The sequence below is a fragment of the Anabrus simplex genome, chromosome 2 (assembly GCF_040414725.1).
Source record: "Anabrus simplex isolate iqAnaSimp1 chromosome 2, ASM4041472v1, whole genome shotgun sequence".
NCBI classification, from domain to species: Eukaryota; Metazoa; Arthropoda; class Insecta; order Orthoptera; family Tettigoniidae; genus Anabrus; species Anabrus simplex.
This window is the reverse complement of record NC_090266.1, coordinates 806,277,321-806,299,443: the sequence shown is the minus strand read 5'-3', so window position 1 is coordinate 806,299,443 and position 22,123 is coordinate 806,277,321. Positions and strand designations below refer to the sequence as shown.

General features: G+C 38.5%; 1 protein-coding gene across 1 annotated transcript in view; it reads right to left on the bottom strand.

Moving 5' to 3' along the window:
* The window catches only part of LOC136863694 (dynein assembly factor with WD repeat domains 1), a 277,042-nt gene that overhangs the window by 38,035 nt on the left and 216,884 nt on the right, over positions 1–22,123 (bottom strand). Inside the window, exon 7 of the mRNA XM_068226039.1 lies at positions 1,819–1,956. Coding sequence (XP_068082140.1) covers positions 1,819–1,956 — 138 coding nt within the window. The remainder of the gene's footprint in view (positions 1–1,818; positions 1,957–22,123) is intronic.

The window sequence follows — 22,123 nt, the reverse complement described above, 5'->3', positions numbered from 1 at the left end:
TATTTTATTGATGATGATGATGCTTGTTGTTTAAAGGGGCCTAAAATCGAAGGTCATCGGCCCCAACATATTTTATTGCATAGTGCAGCAATTAACCTTCAATGCCGATGTGTTGTTGTAGGTGTGATCTGTGAGTTTTGAAATGTCACAGAAGTGATTTGGATAAGGTGTACAAGAAAGAAGGGACGTTACGCTTGTATAAGAATTATAAGATCTGTTCAGATCATTTCCAGGCCAGCGACTTTAAAAATCCTCGACTATACAGCCAAGGGTATGTTACATTTTTACTCTAATTGTCCGTAAATATTCCTCAAAGCATCACTATCGACAACATTTTCATACTTTTCTTTCTTTTATCCCTCTTCTCAGATTAAAGCAGGGATTTTATAGATTTTCTTTCTGGTAGTAGGCTACATGTTGAGAGGAAAGTTGTCTAGCTTTTAAATGTTAATTCATTGCATCATGTGTGTAAGGAATGTGCCGATATTTTTATTGACAAGTGCCTTAATGTGATGATACGATGTTTTTAAATGAGAATAAAGACTAATCTAACCGTAAAAGTTCAGGCAGGTATGCTAAAGCAAAAAAGTAATGCACAAATGAAAGATCAACCCATTTCACATCTTGTTTATATATCTAATTTCAGTTTTTAAATAATGACCTTTTAAATATTTCTTCAGTCATTTATCCAGAATTGCTTTAGCAATAATACTTTCTTTCTAGACGTAATTTATTTATCCATTTACGTATATGCATTTCCATTGATAATTGAATTTAGCGCGACTTTTCAGGTCAAGTCACTAGGAGCGCCACCGTCGAATTGTCTCCCATTTCAACGAGGCTAAATCCGTAAGTGTCGCATATTGTCTCTACTGTATTTGGTTAAAGTGAATATCGTCTATGGATGTAATGTAAGTTATGCGGGAGGCTATCTACACGAGTGACTTTAATTCAGCAGATATCTGTGTTAGTAAGAGAAGAAAGCAGGAAACACTGTAAATATCAGGTTATATGCGGTAAAACAAACCGTATTCCAGGAATGAGTGTTTTGGTGATGGTGGCGGGTTTCCAGCGCCCATTTACTCATTTACTTGAGGATTATCGAAACAGCCAGCTTTAACTCTGTAATATACATATATGATTGTGGAGAAGTTAAAGTTATATATATTATGTTGGTTTGTTTTAATATACCGTATGTAAATAGAGAGATTGCGGTTGTATTTTTTCCAAAGTAATGTTCAACCTTGCCGTGATTTCCTGTCATATTTGCTTTTATTTTAGTAGGTACGTAACATCAAGCAAGCAGTCTGGATTTTTTCATTTATGTCGCACCACTGTAGATGTTTGTTTCACGATATATTCACTGTGTAACCGTGCTGCAGTTGTGCCCAGCCAATTCTTTTGTGTTTTACGTAAATTATCCACATTGCGATGGGAATATATATTTATGATTAATTCCTCTACGTTTAAATGTGTTGGGAAGTCATTATGTCCAGTAAAAATAATTTTCCCAGTAGTTCGTTTTTGTAGAAATATTTACAAGCGCCAAATTTCAGTACACATAGTAACAGTATCAATTTCTGAATGTGCATCAAATATCCCCTCCCCCAGCAACTTACTGGAATCCGTTGCTGCTGTTGCTAAATTTGAATGTTCTACATCAAGAACGGGTGTAAATAAGCCCTTTCAAGAAGTGTAGTTGTAGTGCAGAATTGTAGAATGGCGGGGTCAAGAAACATGTATTTGCATGAAATGCAGATGACTGATGAAAAATACAAATGATTTAATTTTATATTAGTAACAGAATTGAAATTATACCTTAGATACTTCACCTACATGTCCTTCCATGGTGGCTAGTGCACTGAAACTGGTGTAGACATCCCAGACCTGGGCAGAACAATCAGAACTGCCTGTGGCTAAACGTCTGCCTCTAAGATCAAATGCTATGTCCAGTACCTGTATAATAAATAACTTTTCAATAAGCTGAAACTAGATGTTGAAAAATGTAAATAGTAAATGCAAATAACGGAAATGAATCAATCACCAAAATGTAAGAACACAAATGTTCATGCATCACTTCATGTAGACAATATCTCTTTATCCTCTTCATCAAGTGCTCCATTATGGCAAATAGTATTACAAAATTGACTTGCGATACTTACTGAGGGGAATGTGTGCCAGTAAACTCAAGATATCCGAGCAGAAAATTCTACCATGGCAAACAACGAGCCTACGACTCCGGAATGACCAACATCGCCTACTACCCCTACGGATGAGCAATCCCACACGTCAGCGAGGAGAACGGAGGACCGTGGTTTACACAGGCCGGATGGCCGAAAGCATTGAACAATCTGCCCAAGTAAGTTGACCCCAACTTGCACCACCCGAAGGTCATATAGACTATCATTATAAGATATCTGCCAAATGCCCACGAAGAGTATAATCTAGAAATTCAGAGGAGCAAAGACAGGTATAATTTGAAGACGTCCAGGCCATTCTACTCTTTCCTAGTTAATAGCATTGGATTGGCCCATTTTGTCAAGCAGGCCATGGCTTAAAACTTCGTCCAGTAGCCACAGCACAACCCACCTTCGATGCAATCAGCATTGACCTTATATGTAGTAGCTTATGGTCTGGATAGAAGCTACACAGAAGATGAAGTTCTGGCCCAGCTGCAGCAGCATTGACTTCAGATATTCAAGGCCATCCAGATCCGCAAAGCCAATGGCCCAACAACACTGCTGCGGACCTTTTTCAGGAATACAACAACACTGGACCAATTGCTGTGGGTTGGAGCCCTGATTTACTCCTGATGCATAGCGCGGTGTCTTCTAGATCATGACCCCTAGAATATCAAAGTTGTGAATTATGCCAAGGTTACAACCACCTTCTAAGTCAGCCACGATTTAGCGAACAGGTATGTGCTATCTGCAGCGGCTCTCATATATCTGCTACTTGTTCAAATAGGGCTACTGCCAAATGTAACACATGTAAAGAGGATCAGTCAACCTTATGTGAAAAATGTAAGGCCAAGCCCGAACCCAGTCCTGCCCAACCTGAATCAATTCATCCTATTATCCCCTTTGACCTACCCACACCAAATATTTCATCCTCCGTCACTCCACCAAGAACATTCTGAGGTTCATAACTTTGGTCCTGCAGAATGTTCTCCCCTTCTAATGACTCCGCATCCTATCTCAAATTCAGCTTGTGGCTCGATTCTTGTTTAACACACACATTGATGCAACGTTTTCCAGGAGTAGAATGCAGTGTACATTCTTCCCCTTGAATCTGTGTCCATTGAAATAAAACTGAAAGTGTATTAGAATAACGTATGTTCGCTGAGGGCCAAACAACTGCTCCTTAATCTCCAGAGTGACCAACACAAGCCAATTGTCATGATTTTTAATTAAAATTTTCTAACAAGCAAAAAAAAAGCCTGCAATTTTACCCTTTCGCACCCAGACATTTTGACATTATTGCTTTTTGTAGTATTTTACTAAAATATGCATACTTATTTACTGTCCAAATTGATTCTGTTGTTATATTTGTAAATACATACTCTAAAAGTTACTAAATGCCAAATGTAAATAGTAATGCAAAAATATATGTAATTTTCCAGAATCTACTGACTAAATAAGAAAGTTTCTTATTTTTTCATATTTCTTCAATAATTTCAAATACAAAATAATAGCTGGCCTCCAACCATCCATACCATTTAAAAGAACTTGTAAAAATTAACAAAACTGCTAAATTTCAAAAGTTTATTTGAAAAAAAAACATAGTTATTGAAGATTAAACATAAACCACAAATTGTATTTCTCGGCACAAATTTTCATATGTTCAAAATAGCGATAATAAATATCTTTTTTACAAGTTGCTTTAAGTCACACCGACACAGAGAGGTCTTATGGCGGCGATAGGAGAGGAAAGGTCTAGAAGTGGGAGGGAGGCGGCCGTGGCCTTAGTTAAGGTACAGCCCCAGTACTTGCCTAGTGTGAAAATGGGAAACCACGGAAAACTATCTCCAGGGCTGCCGACAGTGGGGTTCGAACCCACTATCTCCCGAATACTGGGTACTGGCCGCACTTAAGCGACTGCAGCTATCGAGCTCCGTAAAAATAAATAATAAGAAAACCCACAAAAATGTCACTGTTCATGAAAATAACATATTAAATTTTTTAAATTACACTTTACTTTTTACAGTTCATAGATGTATATAGGCACAAATATATACGTGCCAATAACTTTTAACATTTGTGCAGAGGGTAGCATAAAGGTTACAATCCCTTTTTGCACTTTGAGCAAATAAAAGTAGATTTTTTCTTTTTCCACCAGATTTGATGCTAGCTGCACTACATACACAGCAGTTTCCTTCCTGGTCGAGAGGCAATTTAAAAAAAAAACCACTTTCTCTACAGCACCCATACTGGCATCAACACCGTTCACTTCCCTCCAACAACGTAGTCAGCTGGTGCACAAGGTCAGTGCCTTATAGATTTCGCTCGCTTCTTTCAGCACTGTATACTACACTAAAGTTTGTTTAAGCGGTTGATATGAGTAGAACTTTTTTTCCCGATTAATTTGATGTATGTTACGCACATATCTGTGAGCGTATTATATTTTCAAAAATTTATTTACGAAAACGTCCCTATATACTGTACCGGTTACGACCTGCACATGCGTATTTTTTGATACATTGTATTCAGTCATCACGCAAGATATTTAGAGCGAACTTGGTTTGTTTACGTTCGGAGGAACGAGCAGGCAAGCCGGGGACAGCTGTGTGTGTGACGTAGCTGCAGGAGCAGGATAGACTACCCGCCTGACGCGCCACGTGTAGCCTGCCTGACCTGGTATGTTCTGGATATGAACGTCACACCTTCGCGAACATTCTATTGAAAAAAATCAAAACTTCTCTAAAAATTATCCAAGCGACTTAAGCGATACGACATTTTGAAGAGAATAAAATAAACGTCTCAAATTGTGAATCTCAAGGAAATCCGTCGAGGGATTCATGAGATAACCAGCCTCAAGGGATAACGTTATATGATGACGTGGAAGCCCCCAAACCGAATATAAGGAGCAGTAGCGTAGCCAGGATTTCAGTTTGGGGGGGGGGCATTCATCCAGAATTTTATTTTGATAGGTGTCCAAACTTCCATAGTTTAGGTGGTTTAGAATACCGAAAAAGGAAATGAGTGTCCTTGGATCCAAGTAAGAGTGGTGGATTCGTGCGGATTCCGGAAGCTAATAGTAATTTTCTTCTTTTCTTCTTCTTCCCCCGCTTTTCCCACATCTGTGGGGTCGCGGGTGCGAACTATGTCGCACATGTGGATTTGGCCCTGTTTTACCGCCGGATATCCTTCCCGACGCCAACCCTATATAGAGGGATGTAATCAGTGTTGTGTGTTTCTTTGGTGGTTGGTAGTGTAGTATGTTGTCTGAATATGAATGTGTTGGGACAAACACCCAGTCCCCATCCAGAAGAATTAATCAGCCAGGAATCGAACCCGGGACCGCCTGAACTGATGGCCTCAACACTGATCATTCAGCCAATGAGTCGGACTCAGGAAGCTAATATTAATGTACATTATGTATAGAATGCTCAATAAAAGGGCATTCGTTAAAACTCGTGGGGTGTCTGGACTCCTTGGACGACAACCCCCCGTTCCCTGGCTACCTCTGTTACTCCCATCCCAACATAACTGCAGCATTTCATATATTCCGAGTACAAGTTAAATGAATGCAAGAATAAAACAGTTTGAGTAAGGATGCAATATTCTGGTTTAGAATAAATACGGTAATGTTATTATAATAATGGTCATGTGATAAGCAATAAAGAAGTGACACTTTATACAAATAATGCGGCAAAGATATACACACACACGTGTCGAATACAGGTTTCTCGTCCTTCTTGTCCATGTCTAGGTGATAAAGGCAAGAGAATGATGGCCCACCGTGACTCGTTATTTCGACATTATAAACAAACCCTAGATGACACAGACTTCGAATATAACCGCATCTTAAGAAATCGCACAAAGCAGTTAATCAGAATTTTTTTTAATGTATATATTTTCGGAATTTAGCTAACAACTTAAACTCTAATCGCGCATGGGACCAACTTAGAGCTCTGGGAATAGGAAAACATCAACAGAGACAGACAACTCCTGACATTCCACTTGACGAACTGAACGATTACTTTAGTAGAATAAATATTCAACCTACCCAAATAAACTGCACCGACTCACCGCCCTCCCCTCCAGCCAATCCACCATTCACATTTCGCAGTGTCACAGAAAATCAGGTTAAAAGGCTTTATACTCGATTAAATCAAAGACCACAGGTGTAGATGATATTCCTATTACTTTTATACATAACATTATGGGTGCTTTCTCGCTTATACTGACGCACATTCTGAACTACTGTTTCCCTACTGTCTGGAAAACAGCCAATATTATATCGGTACCTAAGAGTTTAGACCCACAATCACCCTCTGACTATCGTCCTATGTCCGCACTCCCTGCGCTTTCTAAAGACTTTGAACGTTTAGTATACGAGAAAGTTCTGGAATACCTAAATAAATATTTTCTTTTGGACCCTTTGCAATCTGGATTTGAGAAGGTTCACAATACCACGACAGCACTTTTGAAGATTACTGAAGACATTAGAAACGCTATGGACAAACGACTGCTTACTGCCTACTTCTGGACTTCAGTAGCGCCTTTGACGCTATAGTAATTCCGACAATGATAAAGAAAATGGAACAGCAAAATTTCGACCTGGCTGCGCTTAAGGTTTTTAGTTCTTATTTGAGTAACCGTCAACAGCGTAAAACAGTAAACGACAAGGCCTCTAAATGGAAAATAAAACTTAGTGTTGCCCCACAAGGCAGTATTCTAGGGCCCCTATTTCTCTGTATTTATATCAATGACATACCATCTGTGACAGGAAATAACACACATGACCTCTGTGTTCACGATCTTCAAATATATCGACTCTGCAAAACAAGATATTAACAGGAACCTCCGACGACTCAGTGAATATGCACAACGAAGCTCTCTTATACTAAAATAAAAAAAATCAGACAATTATAATTGGATCACGAAAATTACTGAGCTGCTCAAACAATGTCGCAATCCCGCCTATCCCACTGAATGGTAACATTATTTCCTACAGTAAAACGGTTAAAAATCACGGCGTAATGATGAATGAAACAGTTGATTGGTCTGATCACACGAAAGAAATGTGTAAAAAGATTTTTGGAGTTCTTCACCCTCTTAAACGGCAGAGGGATGTATTTCCATTTCAGCTACAGGCAGAACTAATACAGACACTCATTCTCCCTATTCTTGACCACTGTGACGTTGTTTTAGTTGACATGACGAGAGAAGAAACACTTAAACTTCAACGAGCACTGAATACCTGCCTGCGATTTATTTACAATATCGGGTACGATGTTCATATCACCCCATACTATCAGGTTGTCTCATGGCTGATGTCTGATAAAACGTCGGCAGCTACACGCTTTAACGATGGTGTATAGAGTGGTAGCTGAAAGTCAGTCACTGTATATTTCTTCTAAATTCATCTTTTTATCATTTATTTCACAACTTGAATACACGTTCAAGATGCATTCTTTCTATTCATTGCGCCGCACAAATAAAAATTAATAGACCATTTGTGGTGACTGTCGCCAGATTATGGAATTCCCTGCCAGTTCAGGTCAGAGAAACTAGCTTTTTTAAATCACGATTTAAGGTCACCTGCCGAGACTGCCTGCTGAGGACAGCTGACTGAATGGTTGAAGTATGAATGGGTGCGTTCCTGAGGATTAGCCATTGTTAAGAGTTTTTAATATTAATTAGTTCTAATATTAATTCAGTAAGAAATTTATTTTCAATTCTCTTAATTTATGTAGTTTTAACTATTTTAAGTATCTCATTATTTTATTTAAGATTCTGATTAGTATGTGGTTAAGTGTACGTGAGGGCCTGGAGCCCTAACTTCGCCACTGTACTGAAGAGACTAATAAATAAACAAACAAACACACACACACACATATATATATATGTATATATAATGTAAAGGATATGGGTATAGATATTTTGTTAGTCGGTAAAGAAAAATACACGTTACAACATATGCTATGTAGGGTTCACCTTGTCCTATTAGTTTCCAACGTGGTTAGGGCCACGCAGCTGTGAGCTTGCATTCGGGAGATAGTGGATTCGAACCCCGCTGTCGGCAGCCCTGAAAATGTATTCCCGTGGTTTCCCATTTGGACACCAAGCAAATGCTGGGGCTGTACCTTAATTAAGGCCACGAACGCTTCCTTCCCACTTCTAAGCCTTTCCTATTCCACCGTCGCCATAAGACCTATCTGTGTCGGTGCGACGTAAAGTAAATTGTTAATTACTTTTCCACGCAAGCCTGGGATACAGAATATAGTATTATAAAGTTAGAGTTTTGTGACGCTAATATCCGTATGTATAATTTTTATTAACGTGCCAGAAACCAACGCCACTGAGCTGTTGCCATTTCAACACCGTTTTAAGGGCCACCGATCCAAGCCGGAGTTTGAACCTGCGAACTCAGACTCAGAAGGACAGCGACTCAACCAACTGAGCCACATGAAAAGGAGGCGTTTGTGATTTTTGTTATAAATAGATGCAGTTAGTATTTACAGGTTTTATGAGGAGCATTTATTAAGGCGTACGTTTTCTTACTGTCTTAAGTAGAACCCGAATCAATAGAACGTGACTTCCCATTTTAAAAATGTTTCATGCATTGACTGCGATTCATGCTTCAGCCGTCTTGATGAGAAGATACGTAGAACCATTGTAACTGAGTTATCACGCCCGCCAATTACAAAATAGTTACCCGCACTTTTGATGGTGCCATTTGAGGTTCCAATCAGTCCCCGGGCATTTGACAAAATATATAGGCCTACCTATCGAACTTAGGCACGCATTCGCGATTGTCTTGCTACTGTAAGAATAAAAAAAAAACTTTTCATAACTTACCGAGGATGCACATAGTGTTGGCTTCTCAGTGACAAAACGGTCCCTCTTCAAAAAAAAGTTACTTATATGGCATAAAATGAGGAACTAACGTGCAGCTCACAATCCTGACGCAGTCTTCCCAAAGCTGCAACTTAAACACAGCACATCTCTCAACCACGGTACAACCCGAGGATCCCTGGGACATTGTTGTTTCCTGGAACCGATATGCAAAAGCTGACACGATGTTGTAAGCTTGCAACTGTTTCTGGCCGTCGCCACCGTTATCTCGGTGGTCACGTTCCGGTCCCCTACTGAGTAATCCCTTGCTAATTGCTCCTTTCTTCATGTCTTGACATTTTTCAACACACGGTTACATTCTCAATAGTGAGACCTCTACAGGAAAATATCCCCGCTCATTACAATCCTAAGTGTCTTCCTTTCATTCAGGCAGTACAAATATGGAGAATTATGTATGGTCCTATTGAGCCCTGCTAGTAGATTTTTGTCGCTACGTTAAATTAACATTTCGACGTACGTTTTCAAATTGTTCGTACCGTACGTAAAACAACGGCTTATCCTCGCTCTAGTTTCAGGAAATATTTTGGGGGGGGGGCGGCCCCACTGGGCCCCCCCTTGGCTACGCCAGTGATAAGGAGAGCTCACTTTACCCAGATCAGACAGTCATAGCTGAGTGTTCAGCCTGACTCTCCACGCTGCAGTGTTCGTCGAAGTGCTGAAAGAGGCTATCTTCGAATATTTAAAGTCTTCGTGCGGGACTTAAACTCTGACAGTCGTGTTGAACTTATCAATTGTGCGCGTGTGAAATGTAATGTATAACAAAGTCTTTATAATGGACATTGAGTCTATCAGTCAAGTTGAACTTGTAATTTTTGCGAGTGATGAAGAACAAATTATTCAAAGTCTTTATTTGAACTTATAAAATTTGTGTGTGTTGGAACTCTGATTATGACAAGTAATATATTGGACTTAAGTGACAACAGTTCAGTTGAACTTATGTTCTGTGCGCTTATAGAAACTTCTCGATATAACTTACTTTCGTTCTTGTAGAACTGAGTTCATTGCCACGTTGCCTGTGTGAAACTTAATCTCCGAACCAATATTAATTTAAATGTGACACTACAGCAATATTCTAGGAACTGCGATATTTTTTCTTTACATCTCAGTCAGAATAATTTCTTTAATAGATACGAGTATTCATGAAAGTGTGAACTTTCGCATGAATATTACTGAAAATGATTACCATGATAAAAGTATAATCGTGTGCTGCGACACAGGTGTTTCACTGTGAATTCAAACTGTGTTTTTTATCCAATTCAAAAAGAATTGCGTATTATTCTTCTGAACAGTGTGGAAATTATTTGTGTGTGATTGACAGTAGTATCTTTGATAAACTCTCGAACAGCCACCTGTTGTATTCAATGTCAAGTGCTCCTAACAACGAACTGTGCTTTTCATTTTAACCTTATTTCTTCGTCAAAGTGTTTACTATTATTGCATGACTGACGGCAGTGTCTGATAAACTCTAGAGCAGTCATACATTTCTTTCGATGTCAAGTGCTAATTTATTTAGTGGAAAATCACCACGAATTGTGCCAAGTGCGTGAACAATTTACATTTTCATTATTTCTATTCATGAACTGTGCTTTATTTTCTTCCAATTTCGATGCTACTCGCATCTACATCTTTAGTGAACTTCTGAATTCTATCTACAAGATTAAGAGTGAATTCGACGGTATATCCCAACCATATTAAATGAAACAGTGCTGTTAAACCAAAGTGTCGGGAGACTGTGTAATTCTGGACACTCGTATAAGTTATGTTACCCCGTAACGTCGTCGGAGATCGTCGGAGAACGTCGTAGAACGTCGGAGATCGTCCAGAACATCGAAAGTTCGAGACTCACTCATATCCAACCAACCTGGGTGCTCCTGCCTTATTTCAACGAACTATTGGCAACTTCCAGAACGTGTTCCAGCCCCGTTCAGCCTGGTGAACTGGGAGCACGGATCATCAAGCGGCGATGTTGAAGACAGCGACTAACAACAGTGAGGTCATGTGCACTTTGAAATGAATTTCCTGAATAAAAATTATTGTTCAATCTAATTAAAATTTTTCTTGTAGATAGGACCCTGCCTCCTGTACCAAGCCCTAGCTAGTAACCACCCAGTATTGCCCTGAGGACTATTTTATGCTAACTTTAATGTTAAATCATAAAGTCGGGCTCTTTTACTGGTACAATACGGACGTTGGGATTTCTTGCACATACCGCCGACGTCCGTATATACGGACGCTGAGAGCGAAAGGGTTAAGGATCATAGCTTCTACTGCTCCAACCATCCCAACAGTGTTGGACATGTCGGAACAGTCAGTTGTTCTGGAACATTAGGAGCTTGAGGTGGAGAGTTTCGGTACAGTGTGCCGGCACACGGCACACGGGAATGTAACTGCGCAGTAGAGAGAACTTCGTGGGGCAAGATGACATGCTCCGCATCAGGCAGGAATGTGCTGCTGTACCGGACGTGCTGTGTGTAGTTACGGCCAGCGTAAAGTGGAATCGTGGTTGAGAGAACGGGTGGATAATAGAGAAGCACTTCCAGAAGGGTGTACAGACTATCGTAGAGACCGAGGAGATAAAATGGGAGGAGGGAATTCGACCAGTGCACGTTATTGCATATAAAAATGTGTGCGAATAAATCAATTCCATCCCCTGGTCTAAGGAGTATGGACAGCTAAAGTAGGGGACTGCCTGTAGGGGTGAAGTACAGTGGGGACTTCGAGGGCCTGGGACCGCTACGGTAGCTGTGAAAGCCCTTCAGGAACTCTGAAAAGTGGTGGCAAAAGGGGCTCTGGTTAAGACGCAGCAGGTCGTTATGCTACTTAGGATCCAAAATTGGTAAAAAATAAATAAGTAAATACATGCAATGTATATTTTAATCTTATATCAGCTGTATAGTATTATTTGAAGTAATTCCACACACTGTATATTAGTTGACTATATTTGTAAGTACAGGAGATATTATAAGTAGAATTTTGTAAACAATATAATTTTATTAAGGATGAGCTGTGTGTTTGGTAGAAAAATTGTTAGCGAAAATTGTATTCTAGGAAAATTGTCTTCTTTTGTTAATTTAAAATTTAGTGCTTGACAATAATGTATTTCAGTGTACCATTTGCCACCGAGGTAGACACCTCATTTGCAAATAAAAGAGATTTTGATTTTTTTAAAGTTGCATGGAACGTGAAGGAACAGTCGGAACACTGAAATTCGCGACAAATAATAACGTTTACAGGCTGCTTTTAGATAAGATTTTTTCGGTCAATATGTAATACACATAACACGGTCACAGTGGCAGTACAGGTGTTTAGCAGTAAGTAATCAAGGGATATTTCCACCGGTTGAATGTATCAGCCAAATTGTGAGTGATTAGGGCCAGGATAAAACTTCACGGCACGTGAAATAGAAGTCCAAACTCTGAAATAGGCACCCAGAAAATAATATCTAAACGTTGTTTTAGGATAAAAATGTTTTCATTCATTCTGAAATACACCTGTCACAATTACACTGGCAGTAGATGTGTTCACAAATGTCACAATGCTATTTTCACCAAGTAAAAAATATACTCGCACAGTTGAAGAAACACTCGTCAGTACTCTACTTAGGTACTCAATATACAAGCGGAACACGAAAATAAAAAATAACCCATAGAAACAAAACACGAAGGTAGAAATTAAACACTATATACAAGCGGAACAGGAGATTAAAAATAAAACTATACAAACAGAACGCGAAAATAAAAATTGTAGGATGTTTAAGTTTCAAATGTCTCGTCATTGTACCGGGTGAAGATCCCTTTGCATACAAAATAGAAGAACATGAATTGCATTTCACTCTCTCTGGTTTTATTCTAGTAAAAAAAGTCTAAAAAGTTCGTAAACAGGACTCCGGTGCGACATTATTAAAATTTTACCGTCTTTTGTACAGTATATATTACTAGGCTTCAATGAAAACACTCTTACAAAACAGAGCATATTAAGTTATCCGCATGTACCGGAGGCCATTTGTCGGTGAAACGAAACTCACAGAACCAAGAGGGTACCACGAAACACGGAACACTCCAGTACATGGCGGTACACTACCGGTATCGACAGTCATCTAGTGGGCGAAGGGCAGTGCATAGTGACGCTTCTGATGGAATAGCGAGTCACTGTCTCCGTCTCTCTTGAGAATGTTTCGAAACAGCTGACGCTCCGTGTTCCGAAACAGCGGGACGTAACTCTGCACCGGCACAGCGTGCTGAAACAGGGACATATGCCCAACCCTACATCCAAAAAAGGGCCGCAGAAGGGTGGCTATAGGAATTCATAACTCCGTTCCATCTAAAATTCATAATCACTTCCTTCCACTCTTTCAAATTGAAAATGTAATCAGTGAAATATTTATTGGAAATCAAACCTTAGCATTAGCCAATATTTACACTCCCCTGGCTCATCTCAACCCTAACAATTCGTTGAATATATAGGTAGAAAATATGCTACCTATACAGGGTGTCCACGAGGAATTGTCAGTATTCATGGTTATGATAGCAACGATAATTTGAAGCGAAAATCCTCATATGGAGATATGCCCTATTCTGAATGGCTTCCAAGATAGAACACATTTAATGTACATTTGATTTTGGGCTAGTGGCATATACGTATGGGTCTTACCCACCCAACCTCATTGATGTATTATTCTAGCCCAACCTATCTAATTGCTTTCAACTTCTTTGCTCGGGATGTTTTTCCGCCATTAAACTAGCCTGTTGAATTCGCAGTTGTCTATGGTTTCCAAGATAGAATATGCAGAGATGGTCTATGTTAATGGTTTCTGCGATTGTAGTGCTCCTGCTGCTGTCAAGGAATACCGTTGGCGTTTCCCGACATGTTGAATTCATAATCGTAAAGTGTTTTCCAGAGTTTTCAGCATTCTGTGTGAAACAGGTATTCTTCCAAGTCCCCATTTTTCTTCTGAACATGTAATTCAACAACCTGTGTAAGAACAGCAACAGATTGTTGAAATGGTGCACATAGTCCTACTACCAGTACACGGCGAATTTCTGCTCGTATCAACGTCCCACGAACACGAAGATTACAACCTTGTACCTATTTCAAAACTTCAAAGAGGTTGGGTGGGTAAGACACATACGTGCACACCACTAGCCCAAAAACAAATATATATCTTAAATGCGTTCTATCTTGGAAACCATTCGGAATAGGGCATATGTCTATATGAAGCTATTTCTTCGAGTGATCGTTCATGTCACATCTCTGAATATTGACCGTTACTCCTGGGATATCCTGTACATCACATTAATATCACATCATATGACATTCTACAACAACATGCTTATGATCAACTGTTACATGACATCCGGGATGTGGAAATTCCATTTCCATGAGTTGTGCAAGGCGAGTTTAATATGTTTCTTCTTTCCTCATTTGCCTTTTAATCTTTCTTATACCTGATTTGGCTTTCACTTTCTTATTAGGTCATTCTGGTCCCACATCGAACTGGGAATCCAACTACGAATCAATAAAAATTATGACCTTCACATGAACACCTCAAGAACCACCTGACCAAAGTTTTTTATGACACCGTCGAACACCACTATTGTCATAAGAACGGAAATTTATTCATCACATAGATATTTTATTTTAAATCATAACAAGACACAAGCCTTAATACGTTTAAAGGATGAGTTTCCTTAACACATTGGAGAAGCCGCTCGTAGAAACTACGGGCGCGCTAATTCATTGCTGCTGACGGAGCTCGGAGAATCTACGGGCGCGATTTCACTGTAGCTAGAAAATTGTAGCTGCCGTTTCAGCGAGCTGTCACTTCACTAGGATAATGTTGAATGCTTCTATAAGCATAAAATATACTTGTTATGAGCATAAGTCGAGAGCTCTTCTTTCAAGGCATTGATAACACAGCCACGTTCCTACATAACATAAGGCTGCGTCATCGTTGACTCTCGGCTGTGAAATGGGCGGGAAAGTACGTACGGTACATGCGGACAGGAAGAGTGTGTCTTCGAGAGGCAGGCTTGTTTGTGTAATTCTTGCGAATATTTAGCATGTCTAATTCAAGTGTACGAAATTTCGACAATGAATCCATAATGGATGTGCTTATGGAAGACAGGACTTCTGAAAATGAGGATGAGGATAACAATTACACACTAAGTAAACATGTTGATTCTGGCGTTTCAGGCTAGTAAATGCAGAAAATGAGCTAATTTTAAATTGGTGTGAAGTTTAACGTAGTTTTATATCACTTCCTTGAAGTTGGTTCTGTAATACTGATTTACACCGCTTCCTAAAAATGAGGGTGTTTCCCGTGTACCTGCAGCAACTCGATGCAACCCCGTCGTCAAGCAAAGAACAGTGGGAATGCAAATTCCTGGTTGTAAACAAGGATACCGGTTCCAAGGGACCAATTTTGTTAGAATCTGTATTAGTGTGTTCCAGTAGATGTGCCCACAAAGTCAAATGTCGAAATATTAACCGAACTGGCATCCATAGCTGCGTCTGTTTTTCTTTCTCGTTTGTAAAACATATTATATTCATAAATTTATGTTTAAAAATTGCTGCACTATTATAATTAAAACTCATTTTTGTGTAGAGGAAAGTGTGATCTTTCTATGCATTCCAAAAGTTATAATCATGGCTTACCCTACCACTGAAAAATTTTCAAAAACCATTAAAATCCTGCGATTTCTGGAGGGTAGCACATTCAAATATGGCCGTCTCCAATGTGTTAAGCTAATATATCAAATAGGTGTGCATAAGACTTAACATCATTGCTCTATACATCAAGAGCAATGAATACAACGGTCTAATACACCTCACACATAATTCAAGTTTTGGTACCGAACATTCATCCCACTTATTTTAATTTAGCATTAACTACTTTATATTTCTTGCAATGTGTTTTATATTGTTTCTATGGATTTGAAATTTGCACCTTTTGCATCACTCGCTGATGATGACACAGACTTGTTGAAACTAGTACATCTATTTGTGAACGACTTGTGATGTATTGCACCCGTCCACCTCCCGAGTCCCAGACTAGCATTTATCTCAGGGGTGTCGGTTCATTATTTAAATCATCAAATATAAATATAACGGCATAATAGAACACGGGGATGAACGGAGCAACTTAAAATTAAAAGGGGGAAGGCTCGATTGTAATTTGAATTTAAGGACTCCATGATAGGACTAGGAAGTGATTGTTACTTTAAAAAGGGCATCATCTAACTACAATAAAAAGATTATGAGAGTGGTTTCCTTTGAAATAATTTGCCAGAAGGAGCGGTTTATTACGCCATTTGACGTATAAAACTTTGATACACGTGGCAACAATATTTGAATTGACACACATGTTAAATATATAAATCACTTGCCATACCGCAAGTGGTATCAATATCTTGCTGCGTTGCTTCTGAAATAAAATGACATTCGGAGGTATAATTTACGGATCGATTCCATTTGAATCGAACCGTTACTCAAGGATATAGCTTCCTTCTATCGGGAGCCCGAGCATAACCCATGTTACGGTCGGCTTCCCGATTTAACTAAGATGACGTACTCCGGCTATATACATTTTTCCGAGACCGGTACTCGGACTGGGTAATGTTTCTCGTGAATTGCGAAAACTGGATTCCACGGACAGTTCCTATCTTACGATATCCAGCTGATGCCATACCAGTGAATCAGCATTTACATTTTATTTACATGTGATCTGAATTGTCACCAGTTAGCCTCAGTAGACTACTGACACAGATGAGATAACGAGAAGCGGTGGGAAATACCGTGGCCAGTGACCCCCCTCGCATCGCGAGCGAAGTAAACAAACACGCAAGTATGACTGTAACATCGTCCCGTACGGAAACCGTACAATAACGCGGTAAAAAAAATGATTCTAATATTATCACTCTCATTGTTCAAACATAATAATAGAGGGATATCGTCACCAAATAATTTAATCCACGCTCGTCACAATCTTCATGAAATTATCATCCTCGAAATTATTATTATTATTATTATTATTATTATTATTATTATTATTATTATATCCCTCTCGTGATTATTATTATTATTAATTAATAGGTGACTCAAGATATTATTATTGTTATTCACGTCACTTAAGAGGTTATTATTATTAATAGACCGGTCACTTCCGCCAAAACATATATTAAGATATCGGTCGCAATTACAAATTAATTCACTGATCAACCAACGACATCATTACAGTTATTATTATGACAATTATTATTAATCTGACCGCGATGACTTAACATCGTCCTTACATTATTATTATTATTATCGGTTGCACATTATCATTTAGATTCCCGTTTAACATCGTTATCAACGCTCAATTAATTAAGGCGGTCCAATCCTTTATCTGCAATATTTATTATTATTATTATCACGACATCATGATTGTCCTCACTCGTTATTACACTGAATACAATATACTACCATTTCTGTGGAATCTGAACTCTCATTATCCTTAGATCCGTTGTATCTCAACGAATAACTGTGCAGTCTATTTATTTCGTACATGCTGTCACGGGTTCGAATTCTACCCGCTGCGTAACTCAGTATTTCTCTGTGACACTGCCCGTACATTTTACACTCATATCAATATCCTAAGTGTCTCTCGTACGGAATTTATTTTCCTCTCTATCTCAATATTCCTCGATTCATTTATTTATTCCTCACAGAATTATCAACTGACTTATTTATTCATTTCGGACATCGTACGACTTTTTATTATCTGACTGCAAATTCTTTCACATTTTCTATCTCATTTGGATCTATGCCTTAGTTCATTCTCCACAAATAATCGTAACATCTTGAAATTATATTTACCAAAATTTGACAATCATGGTCTCGTAATATTAGCACTACATGTTCCGGCTAATGAATCGCAACTTCAAAACGCGACATTTATACGTAAAAAAATATTGGACCGTAATTTAAACCACACGTTCATTAACATGTACGGATTATTAACACCGATCTACATTTCAATATTATTAATCGATCAAATTAAATTATCACGCACTTTAATTCCAAATTAAAACGACCTCCCGTCATTAAATGATCCCCAATAAACTCAACACTTGATCACATAAATTATTATTATCTCCAAATCATATAAAAAAATATCTTCTTTAAAAAAAATAGTTATATTATTTATTTATTATTATTATTATTATATAAAAAAATAATAAATTCGCCTGTAACTCGGTAGTCCACTCTTATTATGTTTAACGCATAACCCCTTTTACAAATTCAATTTATTCTGGCACTAACCACTCCAGATATGATTTACTTGGAAATATTATATTAATCGCATCTCACAAATTTAACAACTTCACTTTGAAAATATGACCATATTAATTTCAACAAAACACACTTGGTATGGCGAAGCTGGATTTTCCTTCCATGTCATTAAATGGCTCGTTAAAATGACAAAACATAAAAGCACATATCGGGTCTTATTTAACTAGCATAATCAAAATCAAATGTAAAGAAAATTATCGACTACAAAGAAAATATGAATGCATGCATGACTTAACGTACTACACTATATATACAAATTTACATCTCCAACAAACTGAATACATAAAAGACCCGATTATTTACATTATTATGATTTACTACTGTCCGTGCTACAAATTTAGGATGGGGTCGTTAAGCGACCCATCTTGTTACAGAAGGTAACCAAGTATAATCAAATTATTCCCATTTTTCCCATCACGATAACATTTCCCAAATATATTTTACAGTTTAGTACTCATCTTAGTTATCGGTATTCCATTGCAGCTTTGCAGACGAGAGGCTTCATCCAGCCCCTCTCTGCGTTTTACTCCTCCATCCTTGATGGCGTAGTTTCACAAAAGATTTCCTGGCACATTATCATTTTACACTCATATCTTGACTGCCACAAACCTTCACCATTTACTACGTTAACACTGTATACTTTAATTTGGATACAACAAATTTCTATCCTAGACCCAAGAATTTAATATATTTACACTATTTAATCTTCGTCCACCTACCGCACAATGGACCTGGACACGTACGACGAGGTGTCAACTATTTCGCCCGTCGCGATACGCCCGATTTATACGGCATTCTTGACGTGTTCATTACATCGGTTTGGTATAGCTAAGTACAGGCTACTACTTCCTTAAAGTACTGTTCGTCACACAGTCTATTATGTACGTACTTATGGTGATATATTTTATACTACTCTCTTGCAGGGTAATTACTTTACGTCACTGATTATTCATAAATAACACACTATCCTACGTTAACTATTTCCAGATTTAACATGTTGCTTGAGCGCGATCACACTTTACAAACACTGGCGGATGCTCGCGCCATTAAATGACTGTACGTCCGTAGAATTCTAAGTTACCGGCGACCAACAGTTCAACTCCCGATATTCAATTCACGTGTGCTGGCGACCGTCAATTCAGCTCCAACGATTCAAGACAAGTGGCTGGCGACCGTCAATTCAGCTCCAACGATTCAAGACAAGTGGCTGGCGACCGTCAATTCAGCTCCGTATATATGGATGAAGCCTTTTTCCCGCGGATTCGTTGACGTCATGCCCCTTAGGGAGGGGGTGGATTTTTAATATCGGTACTTGCACTCCGAATTGGAAGTTAAAATTTACATCAGATTAATCCACTCCGCTAGCATATCTGCTGGATAAAATATGAATTCCAGGTGATCACAGATTTAGGAGATATGGATGGATTTCGCTCCTCACATTTCGCGCCTTTGTAAGCGTCCCTGACAACGTGGTCTTCTTTCAGCCAATGAGATTCAAGCTGTCCGGTTTCCAAGAAATCCAGCCTTCAATTTATTTAATTTGCCATTAAGTCTTGATTATTTTTCCATGCATGACCTCTAATAAATTCATTACATTCATCCGCGTACTCATATTAATTTATTACTGAATACTTTTGTAATTACGAAAATATCTCATCCATCATTCCTTAAGATGGTATCACTGAGTCTCCCATCAAATTTTTACTATTGGCCGGCAAGCGGTCACGTGATTTAAATCTCCACCTGCTCGAACTTAGGCTAGCGAACGTACACTCAGCCGCTGTAATTTTCCATGAGGTCATGGAATTTCCGTCCTACCAAAAATATCCCAAGGTCTTACTCATGTGGTGAGTTTTCTTTGTATGATTCTCCCCCTTCCTCTTTCTGACCAAGACTTATTTGTGGACTCTGTATTTCCTTGTACGCCAACTAATGATATTCCCTGCTGTGAAGTAGCTAAAAGTTGTCGGGTTGAGCTAATCCGTCAGGCTCCAGTCTGTCGTCCTTCCTTCGCTCTGATTTCGACATTACCTAAACGAAATATTTTCAAATACACTCCTCTGTATTTCAATAAATGTATCATATTATTTTACCGATCAAATCATGATTGATTATGGGCCTAAGTCACTCGGTGGATTAAATAATAACAATGTAAGGACGATGTTAAATCACCGCGGTCGGATTAATAATAATTGTCATAATAATAACTGTAATGATGTCGTTGGTTGATCAGTGAATTAATTTGTAATTGCGACCGATATCTTAATATATAATTTGGCGGAGGTGACCGGTCCATTAATAATAATAACCTCTTAAGTGACATGTATGATAATAATAATATCTTGGGTCACCTATTCATTAATAATAATAATCACGAGAGGGACATAATAATAATAATAATAACAGTAATAACCATTTGTGTTTGCATCCCGCATAATAATGATGATATTAATCAAACGTGACAGTGCCAGGAACCGTTGAATAATAATAATAATAATAATAATAATAATAATAATAATAATAATAATAATTTCGTGGATTAAATTATTTGGTGACAACATCCCTCTATTCGTATGTTGAATAATGAGAGTGATAATATTAGAATCATTTGGTTGCCTCGTTTTTGTACGGTTTCGTATGGGACGATGTGACAGTCATACTTGCGTGTTTGTTTACTTCGCTCGCGATGCGAGGGGGGGCCATGGCCACGGTATTTCCCACCGCTTCTCGTTATCTCATCTGTGGCAGTAGTCTACTGAGGCTAACTGGAAACAATTCAGATCACATGTAAATAATATGTATATGCTAATTCATTGGTATGGCATCAGCTGGATATCGTAAGATAGGAACTGTCCGTGGAATCCAGTTTTCGCACTTCACGAGAAACATTACCCAGTCCGAGTACCGGTCTCGGAAAAATGTATATAGCCGGAGTACATCATCTTAGTTAAATCGGGAAGCCGACCGTAACATGGGTTATGCTCGGGCTCCCGATAGAAGGAAGCTATATCCTTGAGTAACGGTTCGATTCAAATGGAATCGATCCGTAAATTATACCTCCAAAATGTCATTTTATTTCAGAAGCAACGCAGCAAGATATTGATACCACTTGCGGTATGGCAAGTGATTTATATATGTAACATGTGTGTAAATTCAAATATTGTTGCCACGTGTATCAAAGTTTTATACGTCAAATGGCGTAATAAACCGCTCCTTCTGGCAAATTATTTCAAAGGAAACCACTCTCATAATCTTTTTATTGTAGTTAGATGATGCCCTTTTTAAAGTAACAGTCACTTCCTAGTCCTATCATGGAGTCCTTAAATTCAAGTTACAATCGAGCCTCCCCCCTTTTAATTTTAAGTTGCTCCGTTCATCCCCGTGTTCTATTATGCCGTTATATTTATATTTGATGATTTAAATAATGAACCGACACCCCTGAGATAAATGCTAGTCTGGGACTCGGGAGGTGGACGGGTGCAAAATGGCTGGCCCAAAGTGGGGCTTTAAGAACGGCAAAGTGTTGCTTTAAGAACGGCAGAGAGGCCAATTTTATTGCTAATCAATTTTTATATTTTTATACTTTTTTTCAAAATTTTATATTTTTAAATTTTTGATTTTTATTAATTGATGACCGCATCACGGTCAAGTGTGTGTTCACTTGTAACGTAGTATCATGCTAGAGTAAGGTTAGTTTCGAACGGAGC